The 22,502-nt window shown below is 33.1% G+C and overlaps 1 protein-coding gene across 3 annotated transcripts in view; it reads left to right on the top strand.

The window, feature by feature from the left end:
- Positions 1 to 22,502, top strand: part of DYNC2H1 (dynein cytoplasmic 2 heavy chain 1) — a 319,367-nt gene that overhangs the window by 69,088 nt on the left and 227,777 nt on the right. For 2 of the 3 annotated variants that reach the window (XM_028516717.2, XM_028516716.2), the window contains exons 38-48: positions 399 to 663; positions 1,948 to 2,155; positions 4,830 to 4,959; positions 8,254 to 8,409; positions 10,575 to 10,834; positions 11,636 to 11,882; positions 12,747 to 12,898; positions 13,905 to 14,049; positions 15,862 to 15,964; positions 16,559 to 16,726; positions 22,140 to 22,270. In XM_028516717.2, the coding sequence (XP_028372518.1) occupies positions 399 to 663; positions 1,948 to 2,155; positions 4,830 to 4,959; positions 8,254 to 8,409; positions 10,575 to 10,834; positions 11,636 to 11,882; positions 12,747 to 12,898; positions 13,905 to 14,049; positions 15,862 to 15,964; positions 16,559 to 16,726; positions 22,140 to 22,270 (1,965 nt within the window). The remainder of the gene's footprint in view (positions 1 to 398; positions 664 to 1,947; positions 2,156 to 4,829; positions 4,960 to 8,253; positions 8,410 to 10,574; positions 10,835 to 11,635; positions 11,883 to 12,746; positions 12,899 to 13,904; positions 14,050 to 15,861; positions 15,965 to 16,558; positions 16,727 to 22,139; positions 22,271 to 22,502) is intronic. The other variant, XM_036028642.1, reaches the window with a different exon arrangement.

The raw sequence follows: 22,502 nt of genomic DNA, 5'->3' as shown, positions 1-22,502 counted from the left end.
TCTTAGTTCTTTTTAGTAGGTCTTTTTACATAAGCATGAGTACGTGTTCAAAATGAACACTTCCTTCTGTTGTTTTTTTTTGAGGGAGATATAAATTAACAAGTGAATAAAATAATATATTTGATGAATGAGTGAAGAACTTAATAAATATGTTATATGTCAAATAACAGAAAACATACTGTTTTCTTTTAAAGAAATGTTGTACTTAAAGATCACGTTGTAAATATATTTAGGTTTACTTAGGTATATATATTTTTTATTTAAGGTTTTCTCTTCCACTGAAGAAATCAAAGGGTTAATTTATATGTTTGGAATAGAGTAACTGTTATAGAATGAGAGCAGAACTGTGTATGATTGTGTACTGTAAATCATATGTGAACATGTTCCTTTTCTACTAGATCAAGAAGGCTTTAGAATTGTATGAACAGTTACGCCAGAGGATGGGAGTTGTTATTGTCGGTCCAAGTGGTGCTGGGAAATCAACTCTTTGGAGAATGTTAAGGGCAGCACTTTTTAAAGTTGGCAAAGTGGTTAAACAGTATACCATGAATCCCAAAGCTATGCCGAGACATCAATTATTAGGCCATATTGACATGGATACAAGGGAATGGTCTGATGGTGTTTTGACAAATAGTGCTCGCCAAGTAGTACGAGAACCTCAAGGTTGGTTTTTGCTGTCTGATTCATTGCTTTACTTAATTGTAGAGGATGATAAATCTTGTCTATAATGTTATTTTTACCAAGTCTTACACATGACCAGGAACTGTGTTTTCATGATGTATGGTGATATTTTACTTTGGGGAGGCTGGAGAGATGCTATATTTTAACCTATACTCTAGCAGCTTTTATTATAATATTAACTCAGTAATCTGGGTGTATTGAAATTCACAACTAGATGAATTTACTGAAGAAATATAAAATTTTGATTGTTGAGTTGATACATAATGCCTCATAAATAAGCAACATGACAGATTTTCATTTAGCTGGTATTTGTGTAAACACTTTTTAACTCATCAGTTTGAATATAGTGTTTTATATAACTTTGAAAACCTACGTCATAAAACAGTAGACTTCAAGGTCTCAGTTTTTTGGCTTGGTGTTTAAGGGAGTTTTTGGCCAGCATCAGAGAAGTCTCCCTACTTTTTGTTAGATTATAATTTAATTGTTGTTGTTTTTCTAAGCCAGTGAGTGAAAGAACTGTAACACATTGAAAAGGATTTTCAGTGTAGTCTTTTTATTTTCACTGTAGTCAATAATATTACACTAAGTAGAAACCAGATACTACCCTTACTCGTTTCTTACACATTTATTGGTGATATTTTTCTCTTTGCATTGTTTCCAAGATTCAAGTACAACTTGAAACCACTCTCATTTTAAGAGGCATGAGTAAAAAAGGTTTGTCTTGTGGAAAGAGTGTATATATAGATTGTTCCCTACTTCTTTTTATATATCAAATATATTAGTCAGTGGCGAATTTTTAAAATTTCTCATGTAGGGCACTAAAGAGTGGGTTATCCATATTTTCTAGAAGTGATATTACATACCAAGCATTCATACATTCTTATGACATGGCACAAGACAACGATCTGAAGGATATCTCACAAGGTTGTGGGAATAGAAATACTTAAGTCTTGCACACTATGTTTTCTTTAGTGAGATTTCAGTTCTTTATGTTCATAGATAAACAGAGCATTGGTATGTAACTGAATCTTTGGCCAGCTAAGCCAGGATAGTCCATGGATTCTCCAGCACATTTGTAGTACATATTTACATGAAAAATTTCAACCTGTTGAATCTTTTTGTTCTTTATATTTAGCTTCAGTCATATAAAATAATGTTTATGGAAATCACTTCTAAAGAATAAGAAAATTAGTTTATTCTTTAGTTTTACTTAATCATCATTACTTACATGTTTATTCTGTCTTTACTTATATGGTTTGAAAATAGATGTCAGCTCATGGATAATCTGTGATGGTGATATTGATCCTGAATGGATAGAATCTCTGAATTCGGTTCTGGATGATAATCGACTACTTACTATGCCCAGTGGAGAAAGGATTCAGTTTGGCCCAAATGTTAACTTTGTATTTGAAACTCATGATTTAAGTTGTGCCTCACCAGCTACAATATCTAGAATGGGAATGATCTTCCTTAGGTAAAACATAAAAGTACTTGCATATGTTATATTAGAACATTTTTCAATTATTATTTTGGTTTCACAGCTAAGTGAAATATGTGTTGTATGAATAATGTATAATTTGTTTTCTCATTTTTATTAACATTTTTTGTTAGGTTTCAGTTCATTCAGGGAATTCCTGGATTACTGTGATTGAATTAGTTCTGCAGTGTAGTTGTATCACAATTACTAAATGATAATTTTTGTTTGCTTAAGTAAAACAGCCAGTATTTAATTTGTTTCCTTCTTTTTTCTGTTACTTTTATTTAAATATTATGGTTGAGCTCAGAGAAATGAACATACTAGTTATGAGCTAGAGGCTAATAATTTAAAGCTAAGTGTTAATATTTTAATTGGAGTATGTCAGATTTATAGAATTTGAGGACTAACCTAAGTTTAAATGATTTTAAGGTCCAACCTTTAATTTTACAGATTGGAAGGCTCTTAATATTTTCTTTCTTCATCATATCTTCATCACATCATAGCTTTTACAGAGCAAAAATAAATTACTGAACTAATTTTAGGTATGGACAGTAGTCATATTTCAGAACATGGACATTAGAGCTAGTTTTATTTCCTGAAATGAGTAATTAGAAAACTTTCTTTTACTTTCTGAATTTATGTTTACAATTTGATATTTATCAATTTATATAAAGTGTTCCTTTCTTTTAGGGCCACTTAAAGCCATTTTAGCTGTATGACACATGATAGTGTTATTAAGTTGGTTCAAATTTATTTTTTTGAAAATTCTTTCATTGCTTAATTCTTTAATAGTATTGTAGAAAACATTTATATTAAACTTGTCATGAACTCTAATTAACATACTGAGATTTTATTAATATATAACATTGGGTTTATAGCTTTTGTAGCAATATCTCACAGTTATCTTTTTTATTTTACGTGTTGTTATTCTTAAAACCTTAGGAGGAAAATAGGATAAAATGAAAGATTATAATTACATTTAAAAATGTTTATTATGTATGTGACATTGAGTTAGGCATTTTAGGAGAGACAAAGCAAGAAAGGAGTAAAACTAACACTATGTGGAGCTTCTTTTTATGGAGAATATCTTCAAATAGAGGAGATAAATATAACAACAATTAAAATATGAGATACAATATAAATAAAATAAATGATAAGTAGTATGATATGGATATTTAGCTGGAAAAGATACCACATATTGCTGTAAAGTGTCAAAAATTGTTGGTGAACCAGTTATTGTTTGTGAGAGGCATGATGAATATGTGTGATTGCATGTAAAATATAAATACATATTAACATTTTTTGTAGCCATTTGATTAGCTGTATTTTGCTTGTATGTTTCATTATTTCTTCAGCATATTTATATTGAGCACTTGCTATGCAATAGGCCATATAAGTACCTTTTAATAGTGAAAGAGAACACACCCGAAAGTAATACAAAATAATACTGAATGTAAACTGTAACTGAAAAGTAAAATAAAAAAATAGTGAAAGAGACTGCTATTAATTTTTCTGGGGTAACTGTTGTAACCCAGGATTGCCATGGACAAACCTGGACAGGTAGTTCCTTAAGCAGTAAGAAGATAAGCCATTGATGACTTGGTCTTTATTTTGAAAGATCTTAGAGTCTTTTGTTTGTCTGTTTTGAGCTGATCTAATGTAAGTTAAATATTTACTCTTGACTTTTCCATTTTATTTTCCTTATTAGACTGGATAAAAATGTGAGAGGAGAAATTTAAGGGCTCAGTATTTAATACTGTCTCTATGAAGCAGCATTAGAAGACAGGAAAAATGATGAACTTGTGAGCCCCTGTCAATTCTAAAATTAATTTAGGAGTTTTTACTATAATTATTTTGTAATTATGTAAGATATAATTTTTGAGTAATATGTCATTATTAGTGTCAGTCATTAGATGTTAATTATAAAATTAAGTACTTTGCTAAAACAATTATGTCTTACCTCAGATAGATTTTGTAATAATGCCATGTGAATCTAGGTAATTGACTTTTTTGGGATAGAAAGAAAGGAAAAAATATTTAAATTTCTTTTTTAATCCTCAATGAGGATATGTTTATTAATTTGAGAGAAAGAGACAGAGAGAGAGAGAAAGAGAGAAATCATTGATTGGTTCCCTCCTATATGTGCCCTGACTGGGCATTGAACCTGCAACCTTTTAGTGTGTGGCGTGATGCTCCAACCAACTGAGCAGCCCACCTAGGGCAAGACAAAACATTGTTAATGGTCTATGTTAAGATACAGTGCATCTTAAACTCTAATATGCATTTGAATCACCTAGGGACTTTGTTAAAGTGAACTTTTTGCTTCAGTAGGTCTGGGATGGGATTTGGGATTCTGTATTTTCAACAAGTGGACCACACTTTGAGTAGGAAGGATTTGTCTATTTTTTGGCTAAGCTGCAGATATGTAATTGCTTAACTAATAAATAATTTGCTCTGTTTTATAGAAAATGATACCTTTATGTATGTGTGTGTATATATATATTGAAGTAACTAATATATGTATGCATAAACATACCGAAGTCACTCAAACCAGCTTCATATACTAGCAGATACATATATAGAATAATGTTTATTGGACCAGAATGTTTTTGAAAGTAAACAGACAGTGTCTCCTTAAATAATTTCTTATGTGTTTGTTAATCTGTTCTAGTGATGAAGAGACAGATATCAATTCTCTGATAAAATCTTGGTTGAGGAATCAACCTCCTAAATATAGAAATAACCTTGAAAACTGGATTGGAGATTATTTTGTAAAAGCTTTACAATGGGTTCTGAAGCAGGTAAGTTGCCATTATATTTCATAATTCATCACTTAAGTGAGACATATAATGATCAAGAGTTGTTTACCTATAGCTGCCTTTTAGTAGAGCTCTGCTGGAATATGGGGTGGAGTGGCAGGTAGATGTCTTCATTGCTGTCTTTCTGTATCTCTTGGTATAATGTTTTATCATATTAGTCTTAAAACTCTTTAATTCTCCCATCCACAATATCTTGCACTGATTACCCCCAAATCTTGAATATTGGAATGTCTTTCAAATTTTAATAACAAAACCATCTTGTCACATTTTACTATATCAGTAAATACTCATGTATATATCATGCTAAAGACAGTGTCAAGTGACTACTAAAGTAGAATGGTGAGTTATTAATAATATTTTTAAAACATTTGCTTATTCAACAGATAGTTAATAAGTATCTAAAATATGTCAAATGTACCATTAGACAAGACTTTGGGAGTTGAACATTCGCAGGAAAATTCCTCTTGAGAAGGTTTTTCTAATGGAGAAAAATGAATGTGAAAATTTAATCACAATATAATGGGATGAAGAGAGTATTACTGTCTTCTAGGAAAGTTTTAAAAGGAAATTAATTATTAATTAATTTTGAATTTGAAATGTGACTAGAAGGTTAGCATGCAAAGAAGACAGTGGAGGGCTTTCAGATATTCTACATGATTTTTTCAGCTTTTCTTGGTATTCTTTTCATGTCATTGCTTTTACAAAAAATGTTAACAAAAACAGAGGAAATACGATGATGGAAAGAGAGTTGACTTTGTGTGGTGAACGTATAATATGGTGGACAGATGATGTGTTGTGGAATTGTGAACCTAAAACCTCTATAATTTTGTTAACCAGTATCACCCAATAAATTCAATAAAAAGGAAAAAATAGAGGAAATAAGTAGCAGTGAGTTTTTTTAATTTCTCTGTTAATCTGAACTTGATTTAGAGTTCAATACTTTGGGATTGAACAGACATACAAAGAAATGGAGATCTTACTTTAGTTTTTGAACCTTTTTCTTTTCTGATTTTGTAAGCATGAAAGATGGAAGAATAGGGATGTTTGGAAAGTGATACAAGTGAGATAGGTTTATTTGAATGCCTCAGGGAAAGAACCACTCCCTCCAGCCCTCAGTTTGACTGAGCTGTCTGCTCTGTTCTTTTTTCTTAATAAATATGTTTTTTTAAAGATTTATTTATTTATTTTTAGAGAGGAAGGGAGGGAGAAAGAGAGAGAAAGAGAAACACGAATGTGCGGTTGCTGGGGGCCGTGGCCTGCAACCCTGGCATGTGCCCTGGCTGGGAATTGAACCTGCGATACTTTGGTTCTTAGCCCGTACTCAGTCCACTGAGCTACACTAGCCAGGGCTGTGCTCTGTTCTTTTGCAGCAGTGCAGTGTCTTTCAACTATATTCTAATTGCTTACATTTATTACAAGCACGTTGAGGGGAAGCCCCAAGCCTGCCATACACCTTATTGTATCCCCAGAACCAATTGCACTAATAACAGAGTAGTGAATGAATGAGAGTGTATGTGCTCAGTTAAATACCTGATGCCTATGCTGTAGCACATTTTCAGTAAATACATTGTTTTCATTAATATAAAACATACAAGGCTCTCCAGTGTAAATACCTTGAAGTCACCTATTTACATGCTGTTAATGTAAGAATGAGAAATATAATGATGCTGAATGGAATATGTAGATATGTAGGGGTTTGTGACTGTAGGAACGATGACAGGATAAGATTATTGAGCCATAGCGTGGATATCAAAGATGCAGTTAGAAACTAATTTGTTTTGATGTTAGGTCCCTGTTATATCTAGTCAAATAACTGGTTTTGTTTATAACTAGAGTTTTGCTTTCTTGTATGAATTTAGCAGATTAGACAATCTGGAGGAAAATGTGTGGGGTTCCTCCATCTTGCCTTTAAAGCCTAGAACTCAGGGTGGCCTAAGCAGTTGGATTCCTACCCATCTCCTTTTTCCTGCTCTTCTTCCCATTTCTCCATGTTATAAAAATATTTATTTTGCAGGAAGAGTGGTTTTCTAAAAAAGTGCAGCTTGGATCATTTTACATGCTTACTTAAAAACACTTTAAAGGCAGTGAAAAAAAAATTTGCACTCCTTACCATATCCTGTATAATTCTGTGCACTCTGTCCCTTGCGTACCCTCTGACTTAAATGACTCTTCCTTTGCTAACTCAGGCACACACTTCTTTTAGTTCCTGAATTATACCAATGACTTACGTTTGCAATTGTTGCATGACCAGATCTCACTTTTCAGAGGTTAGCATCAATGTCACCTTTTTCAGAGAGGCTTTGAGCCCTCAGTATGACTTACCTTTCTCAAAATATTTATGCTGCTCTGTAGCTGTTACTTCAACTTGTTAACCATCTCCTCTACTAGACTCGAGTTTTATGATAAATATATTCTGTTTAGATCATTTAAAAAATATCTAGTACTACATACAGATTCTGTGCATAATTGGTTCTCAGTAAATTCTTTTTTATTTATTTATTTTTTATTTTTTTGAAGATTTTATTTATTTATTTTTAGAGAGGGAAGGGAGGGAGAAAGAGAAAGAGAGAGAGAACATCAACGTGCAGTTGCTGGGGGTCATGGCCTGCATGTACCCTGACTGGGAATCAAACCTGCAACACTTTGGTTCGCAGCCCACACTCAATCTACTGAGCTATGCCAGCCAGGGCTGGTTCTCAGTAAATTCCTACAGAATAATGAGAACCCTTTCCTCTCCTAACTCCCCAGCAGTCACACAGGGACCCCAGAGAACTACAGATCAAAATCATCACTACAAACTCAGTCTAAAAGTTTCATTGTACAATTCTGCGTAGAGACAGAGCTCCAAATGGTTTCTTATTTAAGCATGCTTTTACTAGACTTTCGTGTTCAGTGCCATCAGTATAGCCCTTGCTTCTAGCTTCCTTTTTTAACAGTAAGAGGAACTGAGGAATGATTCTTTTTAGACCGATGCTCATTGATTTACCTTCTTGTATATTCTTCTTTTATGTTGTGTTTGGGAAGTAAACAAACTATGTGTCTGTTTGAGGATGTTCGTACTTATAGCTAGAAGTATACGGCTGTTTTTATGATTATTTTTTATTTTCAAAGTTTGTACAATATATATAAATTGAATGAAATCTGAACTTTTTACAAGTTGAAAAGAGGGATAAATTTAAAGAAGATCATTAGAAAAGATATGTGAATATCAGTCTGTGTGGTTCTAAGTTAACTAATTAATTGCCTTTTGTGTGTATCATGGATTTTAATGAACAGAATGACTACGTGGTCGAAACAAGTTTAGTTGGGACTGTGATGAATGGTTTGTCACATTTACATGAATGCGGAAATCATGACCAATTTATTATTAATCTCATAAGGGGGCTTGGTGGAAATCTGAACATGAAATCACGTCTGGAATTTACCAAAGAGGTAACATATTTTAATGTCTATATTCAGTCCACATTTAAAAATTGACTCTTTTTTAAAAGAGATTTTATTTATTTATCTTTAGAGACAGGGGAACAGAGGGAGAAAGAGAGGGAGAAAAACATTGATGTGTGAGGGATACATTGATCAGTTGCCTCTCACATGCCCCCTCCTGGGGACCTGGCCTTCAACCCAGGCATGTGCCCTGACTGGGAATTGAACTGGCAACCTTTCAGTTTGCAGGCAGACACTTAATCCACTGAACCACAATTGCCAAAATACAATTACCTATAACTATAGTGTATAGAATGTTTTAATTTTGAAATTATACATTCAATAGAATAATATTGCATATACATACATATGCATGTATACTTATGTTTAACTTTCAAACTGGTTTGTATTTGATGGTATTATTAAAATTTTATATTTTAATAGGCTAAAATTTGGAACAAATTTTGTTAGACATTTCGAACCTACTTAGCTATATGAATATAAATAATTATTTATTTTTAATCCTAGAATAGTATATTTTTTAAATTGTTTAACAAGAATAGTTTTAGCAGTTAGGATTGTTAGGATAAATTAATCACTATCAATATTTGCTTAAATAAATGTAGAAGTGTTACGGAACTCCGAACCTATGCAGTTCTGAAACAGTTGTGAGGGGTTACATTGCCCGCCACCAAGAAGCATAACTCTTAGTGTCAGAATTTGGTGAGAAGGAAAGGAATTGCTTATTTAAAAGTTACACAGATTTAGAATGATGATGGAATTCTGCCATTAAATCCCACTCTCTTTAACACACCCACAAACACACAGGCCTGCCTCCCTTCACCAAATCAGGCCAGCTACAGAATGTCAGTCAGAAGTGTACTGTTTCTCAGAAACACAGAAGTCCTCGGCTCAGCACTCCCGGTCACAATTCATCATCTCCAGCTTCTCCCAGTAGTCTTTGCTCCCCTGGGCAGGTTCCGCAGTTCCCAGCTTCATCAGTCATGTGGCTGTTTTCTCCAGCATTTAATCCAAAACCACATGGTACCTCCTTATACACTAGACCTCAGGTGGTCCCATGCAGCTCTTCTGTACCCTTTCAAACTGCATGGTAGAGAGTGCCTCATGGCTGCTGCGCCTCATTTAAATCCTGGCCTGGAGCTTCCGCTCTGACCCCATTTCCGAATCCTCCCACAATGGGTTCCATCTGCTTGTTCTTAGTGTACAATTCACATTCTTTCAGCTGCCATTATCAGTCCAGGCAGGTATGGTCATGTGACTCAGGGCTGTTGTAATGGGAACCACCTCCCTGCATCACCAGTCCAAGTCATGCCCATCTCCCTGGCCTCAGGCAGCACAGCTTTTTAACATAACTATTAAGCTAACAAAGTTACCATAGATATGTAAAGTACCTCTTAATTATCCTCCCCTTCCCCATCCCCCAAGCCAGGTTTGTGGGGGATATCCTCTGAACTTCATTACAAAGGTATAGTTTACCTAAGTTGTTTATAACACTGAATTCTACATATTAAGGGATTTCTTTTGATTGACCTTTTTTGAAATAATTGAACATATGTTCCTTTGAGTTGACTCCAATATTATGCTTCTTCATTTTTATCATCCTGTTTCTTCTTTGCTTTCTCTATTGTTTTCCTTTCCAGGGTCATTCTATTGTCAGATATTGAATACTTCTCATTGTTACCACTCAATGCCATGTTATATATTTCATTTAGGACCTTCTCTTGCCAAAGTTCGGAATAAAGGTGTTGAAGAGTAGCATTAGGGCCTAACTCTCTGCCTTATATCTTGGAAAATAACAGTTTTCACAGGTAGAGAGCAGCGAATCAGCAATACCAGAATATGGTGGAAATAAAGGTCTAGGATTCCTACATTGTGTAATTTATAATTTAGAGTTCACAATACTCAATTAAAAGTTGAATGTATTTGTATCTTAGTGTATATGAAAACTAGATGGCAGTCATTTGCTTAAATGATCATTTAGAAAATGATATTTGAAATAAAATTTTACTTTAATTTGAAGGGATATTTAGTATGTTTACAGTATGTGAATTTTTTTGAACTAAGCTGTTTCACTTTGGGACATTTACTTTAAAGAATTAACATTTCACATACTCTGGAGTATATGAAGACTTGTCCAACTTTTTCCTCTTAAGGTTTTTAATTGGGCGAGAGAATCTCCGCCAGACTCTCACAAACCAATGGACACCTACTATGACTCAAGTAAAGGACGATTAGCATCTTATGTGCTGAAGAAGCCAGAAAACTTGACTGCTGATGATTTCAGTAATGGCCAAACACTTCCAGTCATTCAGACTCCTGACATGCAACGAGGTCTAGATTATTTCAGACCTTGGTTAAGTTCTGACACTAAACAGCCATTTATTCTTGTAGGACCAGAAGGATGTGGCAAAGGGTAAGAGCATAAAGATGTTGATGGAGGTACATATTGTGAATTTATATTTCTTCTTCTAAAATGATTTAACAGCTTTGGTACCTTTTTTTGGTTAAATTAGCACTTACATTTTCATGGACTCTTTCATTATAATATATGTAACAATATGAACTTAGAGAAGAATATGGTTTTTTTTCTGCCAGGTTATGTTTTCTAATGGGCAGAGAGCAGTCTGAAACATGCTTATAAAATAGTTTGTTCATAAAATCAAAACAAAAAATGAATACCTTAGATATTTACAAATTAGCATTTACTTTATTTATAAAAAGTGAATCTTGACGTTAGCTCTCATTTTGAGAATAGGTTTTAATTACATGGAATTCAGCCTATTTTTAGTGCCTGCTGAGTATAGTTTCTGGAAATAAAGGAGACATGAATTATTAGTTTCACATTTCTATTAGTAATTTTAAAAATTCTATAAAGCCATAGTGATTTTCCTTAACTTGAAGAACTTAACATCTTAAAATCTTTTTTTCAATTGTGGGGAAACAATTGGTGTCCTTAATATATAGTTGACCAAACTAAATTATTTCTGTAAACTTTGTTTTTTTCCTTTCTGCTAAAATAGTCCCAAAATTGCCTTAAAATATGAATATATTTTTTCAGTCTAAAATAGTTACCATATCCATGTTTACCATTTTCCCCTTAAACATCATATATAGTTTAGAAAGTGAAATATTTATGAAATAGAAATTTTATATTGAAAATAAAAGGTGTTTTACTGGTTGCATTTTCAAAGTTGGTGTTACACGTCTTTCATAGGATGCTGCTCAGGTATGCCTTTTCTCAGCTGCGCTCCACGCAGATTGCTACAGTTCACTGCAGTGCACAGACCACATCTCGACACCTCCTACAGAAATTGAGCCAGACTTGCATGGTAATCAGTACTAATACTGGCCGAGTATACAGACCAAAAGACTGTGAAAGACTTGTTTTGTACTTAAAAGATATCAATTTACCCAAACTTGATAAATGGGGAACCAGTACTTTGGTAGCTTTCTTACAACAGGTGAGTCTTATCACTTGAAGTGTTTTGATATAATTGGGAACCAACTTATTTTCATTAAGTTTTCTTATAGATGGAAAAGTCTGCTTTCCTCCTTAGAGCCAGTTTTATCTCGAATGTGTCCTGGAAATTAAACTCTTGAAGCGTCTCGGTCTTGCTCTAGGTCAACTTTTTCGGATCTTCCTCCCTTTAGAAGTTAGTATTACATCAAGTTCATACATGACAGGAAGAGTAAAATCAGCCTTTATCTATACCTGTTACATGTCCTTTATTCCTAAAAGGAGGAAAACAGAAGCTGAGGATGGTGCTGGAGTTAGACTTTCTGTCATGTCCCTTTCTGGCTGTGTTAGTTCATTAGTCCCCATTTTTGTTGTGTAGCAGGGATTGGAGACCATGCATTCTCAGTCAATGTAGAAGGTTTTATTTATCTGTTTCACATCACATTAGGAATCGTAAATTCTCAGTTAGAACTTACTGTGCTTCTGTGTCTTCAACTTTACCTATACCACATAACTGCAAAATATAATAAAATATTTGTAGAGAAAAACCAAAACTTTTTAACATTTTTTCTTATTTCATTATTTTTGATAATTGCTTGTGAATTTATACTATCACCTGAATTTTAATGTTTTATTAGAGAGAAAGCATTTAAAAATGATAACTATTTAGCTAACATTCATTAAACAGTCTTGAACAGTATTTTTTTTTCAATGATGTAAAAATTTGAAGTATATTTCAATTTTAAATTCTTGAAGTAGGTAGAGGATGATGATTGCCTTCATTTGGAAATGAATTCTATGCAAAAATCTATCATGATTAGAAAATAGTAAGCATTAAACTTTTATTTTTTAAATTTTTTTCAAATAGGTATTGACATATCAAGGATTTTATGATGAAAATTTGGAATGGGTTGGTTTAGAAAATATTCATATTGTGGCTTCTATGTCAGCTGGAGGAAGACTGGGAAGACATAAGCTTACTACCAGATTTACCTCTATTGTTCGTCTTTGTGCTATAGAGTATGTATCTTAGTGTTTTAATTTTGGGGGAAAGACACAGTTACATTTTATTAAAGGTATCCACAAATGATATTTCTTCAAAATGTAGAATATACAAATAGTCAAACTTAAACTCTGATACTAATTTTTGCCTGCCCTTCTCAAATGATAGGCAATACTTTAGGATAATAAAGACTTTAATCAACACTTCTTGTATATTAGGAATAAAATAGAACTGTTTTGTTTGTGCTCTAAACCATCAACATGAGGAATCAGAATGTTAGATTTTATATTTAAATGTTTTACAATTTTGAAAAACACAAACACTATAGAAATTTAGGAAGATAACTAAACAGAGAATTTAAATCTGAAGAAAGTAGAATTTAGATCTGAAGAATGTTAATGGCTGACAGCATTATTCCTAATATATCCACCCATTTCCATGGTCCATAATTGTTACAGGACTTTTGAATTTCATGGTTATGGATCTATTCCTTCTGTTATATTTTGCCTTATAAAATCTAATTTTTGTGTTTTCATGCTAATTATAACCATCTATTAACATTCTTCTTTCAGAAATGTTAAACAGCCACCAATTAAGCTGTATTGAGATTGACTTTAGGAGAAAGAATTTGATTTTATTTGTTGTATTCTACTGTTATAGTTCTGAGGTATATTATTACCACACTATGTACAGGCACTATATAACTCAAAATCCTTCCTCTTAGCAAAGCTTTCCTTTTAGCCCTTTCTAAAGATCAGTGGTTTCTCAAGCAGTTATGTTTTTAAGTGATTTCTTTGGAGTCCTTATTAGGATCCTCAGTTTTTGAAAACAGATAATCTGGGATATAATTTGGTTGCAGTGAGAATAGGGATGTTGAGCTTGGCCTCACCCCCTGAGTAAATCTGCATGATCTCAAACATCACAGTTTGAAAACCACTGCTATAATTTAACATTAAAATAATAACTTAGAACAATGATTTATTTCAACTTGTTTCTTATATTTATTTCAACTTTCTTTTTTAGTTACCCAGAAAGAGAGCAATTACAGACAATTTATGGAGCATATCTGGAACCAGTTTTACATAAAAATTTGAAGAATCATTCTATTTGGGGTTCTTCATCAAAAATTTATCTATTAGCAGGATCTATGGTACAAGTGTATGAGCAGGTATATATTTATTTAGAGTATACTTTGGTTTTCATGTCTATTTGTATCACTTGCAAGGGACTGTCTTTAATCCTGACCTGTATTGATATTCAGACTTTCTCTTCCTGTTGTGTATTAGGCCTTTTAACTCCAGTATAAGCTCCATGAATACAGATGCTCTTTGTTCTTTATTCCCTATTGTATCCCTGGCACAGTTTCAAGTAGACAATAAATACTGACTGATTGAATCAGCGGGTGGATAATTATTCTGCAGTTAGCTCAAATTTAGAATATTTAGGATGGAGTTCATCTTTTTTCCAAAACTAGATCTTTCTCCTGACTTTTATTAATTCCTGTCTTCCAGGCTTCAAACTCAAGAGAGTAGTATTTGATGTTTGTTTCTTTCTTCTTACCTGTGAGGAAATGCCTAAAATATCCTTCCTTGGTAAAGTAGGGTGATACTTGAAAATAGCCATTAAGGATGGCAGAAGACATTATCTTTCTAGTGCTAGTACTGGGGATGCAATGATGGCTGAGTCTCTATTCTTTTGAAGTTCACGTTCTAATGAGGGACCTAGTCATATATAATACAGTGTCATAAGTATAACAGCAGTGGCACAAGTTATACAAAGAAAGCATAGAAGAGGGACTAAATAACTGTTGTGTGTGGTAGTTGATAAGGGGAGGTGAAATGTGATCTGAATTTTTAAAAAGTGAATAGAAATTTACAAAGTGACTGAAGATGAAAAGGTCCACCTAGGTAAAGTGAATAGTATGTGAAAGTTACGAAAGTGTTTGTGGTAGATGCTTTTTATAATATTGTAGTTGAAGTAGGGAAAAATAAGTTAGAAAGAAATTCCTTATTTTTTAGCCCTGACTAGTGTAGCTCAGTTGGTTGGGCATCATCATGCAAAGGTAAAGGTCCCCGATTTGATTCTGGGTCAGGGCACAAACCTGGGTTGGAGGTTCAGTCTTGGTGGGGGGGGGTGCGTATGAGATGGGAACATCACATTGATGTTTCTCTCCCTCTCTCTCTCCTTCCTTTCCCCTTACTAAAAAAATAAATAAAATCTTAAAAAAAGAAATTCCCTATTTAAAAAAAATTAACTCAACTGTTCAGTGATCAAGGCCAGAATAAGAGCAATGTCTCTGTCCATAGAGAGAAAGGGGCAGACTCTGTACTGGTTATATAATGAAAAGTGACACTTTGATATGTTAAAAGCTCAGTGGCTCCTTGAACATTAGTTAACTCTTTGGTTCCCAGTATTAGAAAATGGGCCATACCTACTAGATCTGCGAGTGCCTTGGAATTGCAGCCACCATTTTATAAAGCTTAGGTTTGAATTTCTGTAGCAGCACTTTTTAACATTTCATTTCATTTCATTTCATTTATTTATTTTTTTTCATTTGAATGATTATCTTTTTTATTTTTAAAGATTTTATTTATTTTTTAGAGGGGGAAGGGAGGGAGATACAGAGAGAGAGAGAAAGAAACATCAATGTGTGGTTGCTGGGGGACATGGCCTGCAACCCAGGCATGTACCCTGACTGGGAATCGAACCTGCAACACTTTGGTTCACACATTTCATTTATTTTTTAACATGGACAACATTTAGCAGTTTGTTGAAGCCTATGAACAACCCTTCTTAGAAAATGTTTTAAAGCGCATAAAATATAATATACAAGATAACTAAGGAAATCAATTAAATTGAGATACACTTCCAAACCATTGGTAGAAATTGGCATTTATGTGAGTCTAAGGACACTGGAAAATTTATTGTGATCATATCATTAAGAAAGCAGACAGATGACTTACTGTATTTTCTTTTTCAGGTGCGGGCCAAATTTACAGTTGATGATTATAGTCACTATGTTTTCACTCCTTGCATCCTTACCCAGTGGGTTCTTGGCTTATTCAGATATGATTTAGAAGGAGGTAAGTTTTGCTTTCATGATTTTAAATCGCTTTTTTTTCTTAGGCCACAGAGTATGTGTGTGTGTGCACGTGTGTACATGCTTGTGTCTTTACACTATATATTGTGTTTGTGATAGATACATGATATGAGTATTGTAACTATTTATGGTATTTTAAAAAACTATAGGTAGAATAACATTAATGTGAAATTTAAATAAACATTAAATTTAAATATTAATGTTAAAATTATAATAATTATTATATCTTCTCATCTAAAGTATTTATGATTATCATGATGAAAAGGTGATTTTGGGAAAAATGAAATTATTATTCTTTGTAGCCAAAGCATATTTAAGTGCTTTTTGGGATTGGCATTTTTATTGAACAAGTAGAGATAATAGTGCTTAATATATACTTTAAATAATCAGAAGAATTTACCAACTTATTAGCCCAAAGAATCTAAACTTTTCTTTCTCTTTTTTTTCTGTTTATCTGATGCCAAAATTATGGTATGTAGATTCTTATTGTCTATTTATTTCTACTAATATGTTGAAACTGGCCATTTCAAAATCAGTTGAATTTTATTACAATTAAAGAAAATTTTGCCTTTTTTAGGATCTTCAAACCATCCACCAGATTATGTATTAGAAATTGTAGCATATGAAGCACGGCGCTTATTTCGTGACAAAATTGTTGGTGCAAAGGAACTTCATTTATTCGACAACATTTTAACATCGGTGTTTCAAGGAGATTGGGGGTCAGATATATTAGACAATATGGCAGGTAATATAGTTATTGAGTTTATGTCAATATATAATACATATGTGTGTAAATATATAATTTACATATATGTGTAAATATATACCTATATACGTGCATGTTATAGGAACTTGAATTTACTAATAGCATGATTTAATATGTCTAAACAAATAAAAACATTGGATAATTTTAATGTATTTTTATCATAAGGGGTTGCTCTGTCATTTTTGCTAGATTTAAATAATTCCAAACAAACTATGATGATGATAATTGTTTTGAGGGGACAAAAAAGGGCTCAGGCTGTAGCATTTTACATTTGCAATTCAGTGTTGTATTTTCTGAAGGATTTTCACTAATAATGTTTTTAAACATATATGTTACATATGTATGAAAATTAAAGATAATTGTGAAAATCCATATTTGATTGTAATAAACTTTTGCTTGAAACTAATGCACGTTCTCATTCTTGTCACTATTCATGTCAGCAGAGAACTTTTTATGTATTCTTGTTACTAGCTTCACCTATTGTTATGATAAACAAAGCATAACCTCATATAGTGAAAGCAGCTATGTTGCATTTGAAATTATTACTGCTTAATAACAAATTTGCGTTTTGAAAACTGCTGTGGGATTAATGCATGTGATGAAAATCATCTTGGTGAAAGGACCTTTGGTAAAAAAGGACCATATTATGGAAATATTTTCTAATGAAATAGCTTTTAAGTTACAAAATGAGTTTCTATTCTATCAGACTCTAAAGTGAAGCTTCAAAAATATTTCATAGAGTACCTTCTATACAGGGTGGGGGAAAAGTAGATTTACAGTTGTTTGTATGGAAAATAATACAATCATTAATAAACAATGATGTAAGAATAAACTGTGTTTCATGAACTCACAACTATAAACCTACTTTTGCCCAACCCTGTATTTTGTACATTTCTGGATTCAATATTGGTCCCAGGGTCATGTTACATAAGCCAAAATGAACTGCGAAGGTGGTAAGGATGTTGAGATTGATAGAAGTACTTTTCTAGGTGCTGTTTGAGTTTTGCAGTCAGGAAATAAGTTCAAGTGAACTTCATGTAGGAGGAAATGCTGAGAAAAACTTGATAATGGTACACAGTTGGCTTGATTTTTAGTGGGGGTTTATGTCCATGTGGCCTATATTTTCATGGCTTAGTGTGAAGAGGTTTTGGTTCTTAAACGGTGCCATCTTTCTCAGTCTGAAAATCGAGTTAATACTGTCTGTTCTTGCAAAGAAAGTGGTATATCTTTTGGGGATTAGATGGTATCACTGCCTTATTAGGTATCTGAATTCTCTAAAGTTTGCTATTTTTTTTATAGTCTCCTATGTAGTACTCAATAAATAATATATGCTTTTTTCCTCAGTACTTTACTTTTCAATGCAAAGTTGTATTTTTTTAAATACAGATTTGATATATGTTAGATCTAGGAAAATAGGATTTTTGTATAGAGAGATATTTATCAAGAAAAATTAATGTTGGGACTTAAAAATAAACTAGACACATCACTGTGTTCACGAAACTTGAAATCCAGTGGCAGATAATTATGAAAAGCCCTTGCTTGCAATTAGAACTGTGTTTAGATGCCACAAAGATTTGTGCAAGTAGGTGGTTACACTGGTAATTAGAATACAGCATGAAGTATTTTACAATTAACATGATTTCTGAATATATTTGGAATAAATATTTGATGTTAAGGGTATAAAAGAGATAGAGGTTCATTTTTTGAGGACTCTACTTTGAAACTTTTAAAAATAAATATTTTGTTTTGAGATGTTTGTAGACTCACATACAGTTGTGAGAATTAATACAGAGAGCGCACATGTATCTCTTACTTGGTTCCCCCCAGTGGCAACATCTGGCAAAATTATGGTACAAGGTCACAACCTGGATATTGATATTGATATTGATAAATTTAAGATATAGAACACACCACTAAATCTATCATGTTGCCCTTTTGTAGTCTGTCTACCCTGTGGAAACTGCCAGCTTGTTCCGTATTTAATATTGCCGTTTCAAGAATCTCATTTTCACTCAGTAAAACTCTCTGGAGATATACAGATGTAGGTTGTTGCATATTTAAGTAGTTTGTTTGTTTTTATTGCTAAGAGTAGCTATTCAGATCAACTACCAATTCTTCAACCATTTTGCTGAAGGACATTTGGGCTGTTTTGAGTTTTGTTTTAGGAAGACAGCTATGATAAACACATGTATAGGTTTGTTTGTAAACATACATTTTCATTTCTTTGGGATAAATGCTCAGGAGTGCAGTTATAGGGTTGTATGGTGCTTATATGCTTATTTTTTTTAAACTGTCATGCTGTTTTCTAGTAGCTGTATCATTTTACATTCTCATCAGTGATATTTCAATGACAGAATTGCTCTGCATCTTTGTCAGCATTCGGTATTGTTACTATTTTTTATTTTAGCCATTCTGATACATGTGTATGATGACATTGTGGTTTTGATATGCGTTTTGCTGATAGTTGATGATGTTGAGCACCTTTTCTATCTTTCATGGGCTCATTTGCCATCTGTATATCCTCTTTAGTGAAATGTTTCTTGATCTTTTGTCCATTTTCTAATTGTACTGTTTATTTTTTTTTTTACTGTTGAGTTTTGAGAGTTATATATTCTAGATACTAATCCTTTGTCAAATGCATGTTTTGCAGATATTTCTCCCACTCTGTAGCTTGTCTGTTTATCATCTTAATTGGGTCTTTCACTCATAAAAAGGTTTTCATTTTATGGTGTCCAACTAATTTTTATTTTTAAGGATCTTTTGGTGTCAAATGTAACAACTCTGTTTAGTCCTAGATTCTGAAGATTTCTTTTCCCCTCAAAGTTTTATAGTTTTATATTTTAAGTCAGTTGTCCACTTTGAATTAATTATTTGTATAAAGAGTGAGATTTAGGTTAAGGTTTATTTTATTGCCTATGGATGTCGACTTGTTCCTACACCATTTTTTGAAAAGGCTACCTTTCTGCCTTGAATTCCTTTTGCACCTTTGTCGAAACGAAAATTAGTTGTATTAGCCTATTTCTGGGTTCTCTATTCTGTTTTGCTAATGTATATGTGAGTCCTTCTGCCAATGCTATGCTCTCTTGATTACTGTAGCTATATAATGTCTTGAAATTGAGTAGACTGATTCTTTCTGCTTTATCATTTTTTAAATTGTTTTAGCTATTTAGGTTTCTTTATTTTTCCATATAAATTTCAGAATAATCTTATTTCTATATATAAGCAACATTGCTGAGATTTTGTTAGAAACTGCTTTAACTCTATGTACTGGTTTGGAGAGAGTTGACCTCTTCTAGTCCATTAACATACATTTCTTTATTAATTAGTTTTTGTTTTCTTTTATCAATTTTATATAGTTTTTAGCATACAAGTCCTATATATATTTTGTTAGATTAACACCTAAGGCTTTACATTCTTTTTTGAGCAATTGTAGACTCTGTGTCTGAAAGGTTGACTATATCAAATGAAGAAGAGGGGAAGGCATTCCATAAAAAGGAAAAGAATATGAAAAAAATCAAAGACTGGAGAAAGCTGGAGTATATAATGAGGCGAGGAGGGAGATAGGAGATTCAAGCAGGCATTTGAGCCAGATTGTAAAGGGCCTTGATTATGACAATTGTGTGTTTGTTTTGGTGGTGGAAAACTACATGTGGTAATGGAGTGGTGTGGAGCTAAACAATTTTGTTTTCATGTGTGCTACTCTAGTAGCAGTGTGGATATAGTTGAGGGGGCAGAGACTTGTAGCAGGGATATCATGTAAGGTAGGAGGCTACTACAACAGTCCAGGTGAGACATGGTGAGATGGAAAGATAATGAGTTCAGTTTTAGATGTGTATTTGAATGTTTGCAAGCTTTTTGAGTGTCTTTTGGGAATCTACATAAAGTTCATTGCTCTTTAAAGGTACGAATCATATTTGTCTTGTTACTTATCTCTAACAGAGTACAATGCTTAAATACAGGTGTGTGTTAAGTGTTTAATGAATAAATGTCTGAATTATATGTCTACTAAACAATTGGAAATATAAGACTAAACATGAGCTTGGAAGACTTGCCCAGAGATAAATAGTGAGTGGATTTGGGGTATATAAATAGTTGATATTTAAACCACAGACTAAGGCTAAATAATTCAAGAAGCGTGCTTAGAATTAAGGAATTACAGTCTGAACTTGAATGCAGGGAAACATTAACATATAAAGGATAAACAGAAAACTGAAAAGGAGGAGTGGTTATAGCTTGAAGAGTATGATAATACAGAACCAAGGGAAAAGGCTTCAATAAAGAGCTGCACACACAAAAAATGACCACAAAAAAGATTTGGACTTGACAATCAGGGCAGTATTTTCTGAAATAAGAGTATTAGACTAGTGGTTTCCAAAGACAGAAGGGAATTTAAGAGAGGTAGTAAGAAGATAGTGTAAGAAATATGATAATGAAAGAGAGGAGAGGAATAGAAAATAATGTGAGTCTAGGGAAGGTAAGCTCTTCAGCTGGGCATGTGACAAGGAGGATACTTGATGGAACAGTTAGTTCCCAGAGGAATTGGGAAGAAAAAAGATAAACAGAATAGTGAACAGATTTTTTTTTTATAATAGCAGTACTGCTATAGATAAATTTCAGGGAAGTATGTGGGATTTTTGTTTTCTAATTAAAATTTGGTTAACTTTTATTTTAGAAGTTGGGGCTTTTGGCAGTATTAATAAATCTATGCTCTTTCTCAAAGAAAGTTTTGAGATTATTTTCTTGGAAATTTTATATGTTATAAATTTTTAATCCTTACTCGAAGATATATTTTCATTGATTTTAGAGAGGAAGGGTGAGAGAGAGTGAGAGAGAGAGAGAGAGAGAGGGAGAAAAATATCGATGTGAGAGAGAAAGATCGATTGGTTGCTTCCCACACATACCCCAGAGTATGAACCCACAACCCGGGCACATGCCATGACCAGGAATCAAACCTACAGCCAGCCACCTGTCAGTGGATAGGATGATGTTTCAACCAACTGAGCCACACTGGCCTGGGTTTATGTTATTTTTAACCTATAAATTTTATATAGAGATTCTGGAGAAAGAGAAGGAAAATGGGACAGATTAGAAGGGGACAAACAGGAGAAAGTTTGAAGGAAGTCGTTTTTGAGGGGCAAGAGAAATAGATGCAAGGGTAAAATAGGGATCCCATCAGTTTGTTTTCAGGTAGAATTTGATACAGCAATTTGTCTTTCTGATTTAACTAATCGTATTGATCTTCCAAGGCAAACTTTAACATAACTTATCTTTGCCTTTGTGCAGATGATCTTATTTGAACTAATTAACTTAAAAATAATTTAATGAGAAATGTATTTTGCTGATTCTTCCATTACAGACACCACATATAAAACAATATCTTTTATTTCCACAGACAGTTTCTATGTTACATGGGGTGCCCGACATGGCTCAGGAGGGAGGGCAGCTCCAGGACAGCCACTGCCTCCACATGGAAAACCACTTGGAAAACTAAATTCTGTAGATTTTAAGGATGTTATTAAAAAGGTACAATGTGATCAAGAATTTGGATTGGGATTTGGTTATTATTATAGTCAGTTTTGAAACATTTAGTACAAGCTTTTTGAGGGCGTGGAATACAAGATTGTAGAATAGACAAAGCTGGTTATTTTGGAATTTAGTTCATTGTGGCAGATCTAATTAGATGCACATGGGCTTATACAGATATATGTAAAATTGCCAAGATACTTGATGTTGGGAATATTAATAAGGCTTAATA

The sequence above is a fragment of the Phyllostomus discolor genome, chromosome 6 (genome assembly GCF_004126475.2).
Source record: "Phyllostomus discolor isolate MPI-MPIP mPhyDis1 chromosome 6, mPhyDis1.pri.v3, whole genome shotgun sequence".
Classification (NCBI taxonomy): domain Eukaryota; kingdom Metazoa; phylum Chordata; class Mammalia; order Chiroptera; family Phyllostomidae; genus Phyllostomus; species Phyllostomus discolor.
Note: the sequence above shows the minus strand (reverse complement) of the source record. Positions and strands in the feature narration are given on the sequence as shown.